Source organism: Aspergillus welwitschiae, assembly GCF_003344945.1.
Source record: "Aspergillus welwitschiae strain CBS 139.54b unplaced genomic scaffold BDQ94scaffold_6, whole genome shotgun sequence".
Classification (NCBI taxonomy): Eukaryota; Fungi; Ascomycota; class Eurotiomycetes; order Eurotiales; family Aspergillaceae; genus Aspergillus; species Aspergillus welwitschiae.
Genome location: NW_020798700.1, coordinates 917,412 through 925,068, shown reverse-complemented (window position 1 = coordinate 925,068; position 7,657 = coordinate 917,412). Strand labels below are relative to the sequence as shown.

The 7,657-nt window shown below is 50.4% G+C and overlaps 3 protein-coding genes across 3 annotated transcripts; 1 reads left to right on the top strand and 2 right to left on the bottom strand.

The window, feature by feature from the left end:
• The first annotated feature begins 781 nt into the window (after positions 1 to 781).
• BDQ94DRAFT_116563 (ferric reductase family protein) lies at positions 782 to 3,664 on the top strand. The gene is made up of 7 exons (XM_026763682.1): positions 782 to 1,251; positions 1,310 to 1,350; positions 1,401 to 1,721; positions 1,773 to 2,002; positions 2,055 to 2,107; positions 2,158 to 2,279; positions 2,333 to 3,664. The coding sequence occupies exons 1-7, from the start codon at positions 820 to 822 to the stop codon at positions 3,525 to 3,527; spliced, it is 2,394 nt and encodes a 797-aa protein (XP_026629771.1). The 5' UTR covers positions 782 to 819; the 3' UTR covers positions 3,528 to 3,664.
• A 980-nt stretch (positions 3,665 to 4,644) lies between these two features.
• On the bottom strand, positions 4,645 to 6,089 carry BDQ94DRAFT_167620 (FAD-binding oxidoreductase; the record flags this gene model as incomplete). The annotated part of the gene is made up of 2 exons (XM_026770852.1): positions 4,645 to 5,135; positions 5,192 to 6,089. 2 exons carry the CDS (start codon positions 6,087 to 6,089, stop codon positions 4,645 to 4,647), a joined length of 1,389 nt encoding a protein of 462 aa, XP_026629770.1.
• A 1,054-nt stretch (positions 6,090 to 7,143) lies between these two features.
• Positions 7,144 to 7,624, bottom strand: BDQ94DRAFT_167619 (uncharacterized protein; the record flags this gene model as incomplete). The annotated part of the gene is made up of 2 exons (XM_026770851.1): positions 7,144 to 7,351; positions 7,413 to 7,624. 2 exons carry the CDS (start codon positions 7,622 to 7,624, stop codon positions 7,144 to 7,146), a joined length of 420 nt encoding a protein of 139 aa, XP_026629769.1.
• Positions 7,625 to 7,657: the final 33 nt, after the last annotated feature.

The window sequence follows — 7,657 nt, the reverse complement described above, 5'->3', positions numbered from 1 at the left end:
TTTTTTTTTTTTTTTTTTTTTTTTTTTTTGATGAAGCACCTTATCTTGACTGCCATCGGTTGGCATATAAGATACCATTATCAACCAAGATCTCTGCTTTTTCCATATTGCACGGCCTCCAATGCCCATCAATCAGGACAGACTTTAACGCTTCGTATATACTGTCAAAAATGTGCCAAGTATATCAGAAACATATATCGCTGCTACTCAAAGAAGAGGGGGCAGTACACGGTGGACATCCTTTTTTAATGTTCCTCTTTCCAAGCTTGATAGGTTGTGTAGGTGTATCATTGCATACATGAGTAGTAGGGTACAGTCCTTCAATTCTTGCCTTTAGGTGTGAACAGACAACGCATAGAATTTCCAGTTGACTCGCGTTCTTAGCCTGAGGCACAAGGGATGTTGCCTGGATGTAATGTAGCGAATCACAGCACGGGCGCTATCAGATGGCGCGATCAGATTAGATAGGACCCATCCCGATGATCACGAGGTTCCTGGCTTCAATTGTGCTGTATGTCCGAATGTCCCATTCGGGAGTATTCCTCCGAGTTCAATTCCAGTTTTAGTGTAAAGATATTTATTGTCACGATTAAACATTGAGATTATGCTACGCTAGTCAGAGCACCCGGCGTGCACCTGTACCATACATTCCAACTCTCAGGACCACGTGGGCCTCAGACTTCGCCCCAGGCCGGACTCGGTCGGAGGGTGCGGGCGACTCGGTCACGCCCCACTCGCACTCTGCCATCTCCGAGCGTCGTGACTCTGCCTTCTTTCCCCTCTTCAATCATCACTCACTCCCTCTGTATCCTCGATGCCATGCTGTCCACCAGCTGGCTTTTCCTCCTGGTATACTTGGGGCTGGCCTTTGCCGGCCGGCCGCCAACCGACGAGGGATGCGTGACGGCGGTGTACACCGCCCTGGGTTATCTCTCTTTTTCCGGCGACCCGGCCCAAGGAGCCTGGGAGGCGCGCTGTCAGAACCGGCTGAAGGTGACCTCGACGTATGCCTCGGCGGATGTTTACTGTACGGAGGAGGAGCACATCGCGGGATTCGCTCAGTTGCAAGGCTACTGCCTTGAATACGGCAAGGTCGACTTGATCCCCCGCGAGCAGTTGGCCGAGAATCTCACCCACGATGCGCTCAGTCGCATGCCGGTCGTCGAATATGGGCAGATACCAAAGTCCCAGCGCATCCCCACTGCGGTTCTAATCTCTCCGACCTTTTATCGTCGGACATTCGACACAATAGTATGCTCCCAATGACGTCTATCGCTGCGACTACCCATCTAATCTGTTCCCTCCGCAGGATACTTGGCAGTTCGAGGTATGGTCACATAACGCATTCGGGTAAGACAGAAAAGCTCTATATTTTGTAACAGTCATACTGACCGGAATAGCTTATTAGGATATGCATTCTGGGCCCTCGTCATCGCTGTTGGCATCTCCCACCGCCTCGTGCGACACATCTTCCACGCGCTAGACATTCGAGCAGGACAATGGGCGCGTTCACGCCTACAGTGGCTGTGGATACCGTTGGATGGGATATATCACTGGTTGCAGACTCATCTGGTGGTACCGGCTCCGTTGTCATCGCCACGGCGGAAGCTGCTTTGGTGGACGTTTCCCACACGTGTTGAAGCGGTGACCGTTTTGTTGTTCTGGGTGTTGAGCGTCGTCTTTTGCACGTTGGAGTACCGGCCAGTCGAGGGGAATCTCTAGTACGTTCCTCAGTCTATAGGCTCGATGCAGCACAACTGATGAAAATACAGTTGGCCTTCTATTCCGGACCAAATCATGCGCTACGCCGCTGACCGAACCGGTGTCTTATCTTTCGCCAATCTCCCGCTAGTATGGCTCTTTGCCGGGCGCAACAATATCTTCATCTGGGCAACAGGATGGAGCTTTGGGACGTTTAACTTGTTCCATCGGCATATTGCCTGGATCGCTACTTTCCAGGCTGTCGCACATACCCTCATTTACCTTGTCATCATGTACCAAAGTATGCTTCTCGCATCGACATACCCATAAGCATATTACTAACAACCTTACAGAAGGCAATGTCATCAGAAAGCTTCACAAGCCGTATCTGATCTGGGGAACACTGGTATGGCTGTAGCTTACGAATACGTTTGGGTCCACACTAACACTCCACAGGCAACTGTTGTGATGGTCGTCATTCTTCCATTTGCCGTGCAGTGGTTTCGCCACCGGTTATATGAGACATTTCTTCTCCTGCACATCCTCTTCTCCATTGCTCTTCTGTTCGGATGCTTCTAGTCAGTCCCTCTCTCCTATTTTCATGCAAGCTAACTAACCACTCTCTACCCAGCCACACAATTATCTTCGAAGGCCACGAATACTGGAACTACCTTTGGCCAGCAGTAGCCATTTGGATCGCCGACCGTTCTTTACGCCTAATCCGCCTCATCTACTGCAACATCCACGTGCGAGCCAACGCCGGAAAGGGCGTTCAGTATACGCGCAGCACAGCAACCTACGACCCATCATCCGACGTCATCCGTCTTGAAGTGACCCCGGGATCAGCACACATTCGCCCCTCCCCGGGAGACTTCTACTACCTGTATCAGCCCTTCCGACTAACCGGCTGGGAAAGTCACCCATTTACACTCGGCGCATGGTCCTACGACACTCAGCACCGCGGGACCTCCTCATCAAAAGACAACGGACTAGACATAGATGTCACCCAGGTGCCCCTTCTTTCCGACCCATCCTCACCAGGCACAACCACCCCCGACGAGACCCAACTCAAACACCCACAACCACACCAACACAGCCGCCATAGTCAGCAGCAAATTCCCAAATTCATCTTCTGGATTCGTCCCTACGACGGCTGGACCCGCTCCCTGCGCCAGCAATGCACCAACTCCCCCGATCTAACTACCACCACAACCATCCTTCTCGAAGGGCCCTACGGCAACCACTTTCCGCTATGGAGCTACGAATCTGTCCTACTGATAGCAGGAGGAACAGGCATAGCAGCCGCGGTCCCGTATATCCAGGACCATATTGCAAGGTCATCTATCGAGTCAGACACAATTTCCTCGAAGAGCAACAGCACCACGACCCAAACGAAGGATATGCACCTCGTCTGGGTAACCCGCCAAGAGGCGTTCGCACAGCAAGTCGCGGAGAGAGAATTAGCTCCTGCGTTAGCGAGGGATGATTTCCGAGGGTCGTTTTATTGCACTTCTTCTTCTTCTTCAACTCCTACTCCCGCCAGGTCCGGTGATGACGACGGAAGTGACACAGATACCGATAGACGAAGCAGCCGAGATCATCTCTGGAAGGGAGACACTGGGAATATAGATATCCTTCCCGGTCGGCCCGATCTAGAATCGCTCGTTCTGGACCACGCGCATGAAGCCCAGCTGAGTGAATCATCTGCCGTGGTACTGGTATGTGGGCCTTCCGCGTTGGCGGATGAGGCGCGTGCGGCGGTGCATTTGGCTATGAGAAGAGGGTATCGCCGGGTACGGTATGTCGAGGAGTCGTTTAGTTGGTAGATCACTACTTGGACAAGACGAGGTTAATGAGGTTATGAGAATTGTTGGTATATTTCATTGCAATACAATAGAGCTGTGCATAGTTATAGGGTTACATATTTATAACATGGTGTTGATAGACTGAATTTCAATGGATGGCTCGGTTGTCAACCAGTATGTGATATCTCTGTGCCTCTCCAAATCTAGGCAAGTACATGCTTTGATTTCAGCCGGGTAATTGGGATTTTTATTTCCTAGCTTTGACATGGCGATTCCTTGAGCCGGGCAGGTTCTGGAGGAGTAAGTAGAAATTGGCCTGTTATAAGCTTGCGCTGTGTTTTATATAAGCTTAGATCAATATTAATTTCTTAAATAACAGTAGACTCACAGGAGTCTTATGAGCCTCGCACCTTCAAATATACATGATGTGTAGCAAGTACTAGGACGAGCAGTGTTGGACTTTATCATTACTAGTTGTCTTTATCTCCAGGCCGGTCCAGAATCTGAAAGCACCCTGTGATGTCTGTTTCTGCACACGCCATAATGCCTGACTAGAGATAACCTCCCAGACTGTACGACAGTCCAACAACTCTGAGTCGAGCGCTTGCGGGCGATTCTTCCCTCACTTTAATAAAACCACCGATTAAAATCACAGCCCAATTCGCTATGGGCTTCACGATACCCTCCCAATAGTCAATCTGACCCCATTTATCGAGTAATCAGCTAGGAGTCGTATCATCGAGGGGGAATACGTAATATTCGTCATCTACACAGCCCCGCCCAAGGATATCCTCCCAATGGTCAATCACACTCCATACATGCGCAGATAACTTTGGCAATGGCTTCTCCGACAGCATCTCCTCCATGAGTACCGAGCGATTGACTGTGTGTCGGCTTTACTTGTACGTCAATAACGACGTGCCCTAGATCGCGCTCGAGGCATCAGGCAGCCGGCGACAGGCAAAAGCGGCGAGACATGGGCACGACGACTCAGGCGGGTTGGTAAATTAAACTGCGAGTATGTAAAATTGGAGTTATATTAGATTATAGCAAGCTATATTGCAGGAAGATACTAAGTTTGAATATATAATATATAAGTTCTTCCAAGCTGAATATAATTATAAAATATAACTTAATATCAGCATCCATATAGACCGGGCAGAGCACGGTGAAACAGATTGTTCGGATCTAGTCGTGCCTTCAACTGCCGCAGTCTTAAGGCCTTCTCTTCGCCGAAGAATCGTTCGATGTCTACTTGGTCAGGGGGCCAAAAGGCAGGGAACCCTCCTCGCAAGGAAAGACCGTTCTGATCAATCGCTTCCTCCAATTGTATGACCCAGCTGGCTGCTGTTGCAAGCTCCTGTTCGTCAACTCCGCCTGGCCTGGTGCCCCCATGAAGGCCGAGAATGACATGTTGGTATCGATTCGGAAAGGCCGCCCCGACAGGATCGGCGACTTGGTGCCGAACACCCTTACCGTGATTATTGTGAAAGATGACAGCGGACAGCGGGTACGGTGGAGGGTGCCGTGCGAGAATGGTGCCAACCTTCTGATGTATCCGATCGACGTTTCGACTGCGGAAGAATGTTTCTGACGACGAATCACCCAAGCCATAGGCGGCTGGTGTAGCTTGATACAGGTCAGTTTACTGGAAGTCCATATCATAATGGAAGCATAGAACTTACTCTCCGTGACCGTGTTCCCCAGAACCCTGCCGGCCTGCATCATCTGCTCAAGGAAGCTTTTCGCAGGCCCGAGGTCCCCGCTGGGCGAAGTCCAACACCAAAACATAACAAAACAAGGCTCGGCTACCGGGGTTGGAGCCATTTCAGGATTTACAACGATGGCATCTCCGCTGAACTCATCAGGAAAGTCATCATCTAAGAGCCTCTCAATCCTGCCCATGACCGTTGCGGCATCGGCCAAGGGGAAGGCCAGGAAGCCCGCGTATAGTTTAGGCACTGGGTAGACCTTCACGCGAAGCTCCACGACAATGCCGAACGTGGCAGCCCCAGCGCCGCGGAGTGCCCATAGTAATTCTGAATCTTCGTTGGTGTCAACCACACCGCCGCCGGCCAAAACCACTCGAGCTCCCAGTATTTGATCCACCCCAAACCCGTATGTTCCAACATAGAAGCCGTACCCTCCGCCACATGCCCAAGAGACATAGCCGACAGACTTTGCCTGTCCAGTAGGAGTGAACAAGCCGTGAGAATGGAGGGTTTCCTGCAGGTGGCCGGCAATCACTCCGCCACCAACGCGTGCGCTAGCTCGGTCCGACGCAACACTAACCGTGTCCATGTCACGCATGTCGATAAGAATGCCGTTGTGAATCACGGAGCGGCCGAAGAAGTCGTGACCACCTGAACGAACAGCAAAGGGGGTCTTTTGTTCGGCGCAAAATTGAACCAAGCGGGAGACCTCTTCTTCTGTCCGCGGCCGAGTGCAGACCAGTGGTTTCTTTCTCAGCGCATGGTTGTATAGTTCGAGACAGTCTTGATAGTGCGTGCCTTCGCTATATACCGAGAGGCTCGGGATGAGACGCCGCAAGCGGTCTTCGACAGATGACTGACTGTTTGGCATATTTAATGAGGGGGCGGAAGATGGGTTTTGCGGTATGGTCGGGGAGGTAGATTAGGGGGTCAACATGTTGTATAAAGGTATCGTTTCAGCATCGGCAACCTAGGCACGATAATGACGACAACAACAACGTAGCATAGTTACTAAGTGATGGGATGGAAAGCATATCCCGTTCGCTAGTGGCTGTGTGCATGGGGAATCTTGGAACTCCTAGGTCCACTATATACTTTCCGTTTCGGGACAGATCGCGAGGGTTTCGTCCCACCCATCGGATTAGCATCCGAATCGGAACGGGTTTGCCCCACCCTCAAACCAATCCAAGAGAACCGTCCACGGGCTTGTTTCACCCATCATGATTATTTTCGAGGAAAGGAAACCTACTTAGTTGATGGAATTAGAGGAGTGTGAAAGAAATACTTCTAGATCACAGGCGAGGATGTATTATTTTACGCAGTCCCAGGGACTTGGCTTGTTGGACAAGTACTAATATGTAACCCCAATAGGGGCCCCAGAGCCCACTTCTGGGGTCCAATAGCTATATCCCATGCCCCATCTCATTTGAGACTGGTGGGATCATGGGCAAGACTAGTAGAAGATGGCTATATACACGTCTCAAAGCATCTTTCTAAGATACTCCCACACATGATCGGGTAGGGCTCTATAGCTTTCCAATTTTCCTCCGAGGACGAGGTCCTCTAAACTTGCTTTCCTGTAGTCCTTAACTTCCCATAGATCATTGGGAAGCATCTTCATCATTTGTCCCGTTCCCCAGATTTTGCGGCAATAGGACGGGACGGCGAGATTACTCTCCCTGCTGATACAATCCTCAATCATTCGATCGACTTCCTCTAAGCTTCGTGTCGCAATAGACGGGTCGCTGCCGTTCTTCTTTTTCATGATCGCAGCAATTTCCATGCCTGTTGGTGCAAGCTCTGACAAGGTAATGGTCCGGTTCTGTATAGTGTGTATAGGTCTGGTGGTAAATATATCGACGTACGCAGCCGCTACGTAGTCCTTGGTGCTATAACAAGGAGTTAGTGTAATCAGACCAAAGTGATTATTGAGATGAAGAAGGAGTCTCTGGGATCCCAGCATCCTTAGAAGCCTTTTCGAGTTTCGCTTTTGCCGTCATACAGGGCATGCGCATTCCCTGCTCGCAATATCGCAGGCAGAAATCCGAAGGGACGAAAAGCCGGACATTAGTCCTAGGGATGGCTTTCACAAAACCATACTGTCTGTCGGTACCCTCGTCTCCAACCAGAGAACTGAGAGAACTCCATTAGCATAGAATCCAAAAGATATAGATGCGCAGTAACTTTAACTGACAGCACAATGTCTATATCTTGCAAGGCATCAACCAAAGCGTCTTCATCAAAAACGTCAACTTCAATCTTTCTGACATGTTCGGGGAGGTTGGAGGTATCCGAGGTAGAGCGATGCAAAACAGTAATTGGAGCTCCCGAGGCAATCAGAGCAGGAACAACTCGAGAGCCAACGAATCCACGGTGACCATAGACAGCAATACGGTTGAAGGCCATGGTTTGAAAGACAAGAGACGTCTGGAAAAGAAT

Bases quoted from the DNA above. Each gene is read 5' to 3' on its own strand.
- BDQ94DRAFT_116563 (XM_026763682.1), top strand. From the start codon at position 820: ATGCTGTCCACCAGCTGGCTTTTCCTCCTGGTATACTTGGGGCTGGCC. The intron at 1,252-1,309 runs GTATGCTCCCAA...TTCCCTCCGCAG, and splicing joins GTCGGACATTCGACACAATA to GATACTTGGCAGTTCGAGGT. The intron at 2,280-2,332 runs GTCAGTCCCTCT...CTCTCTACCCAG, and splicing joins CTTCTGTTCGGATGCTTCTA to CCACACAATTATCTTCGAAG.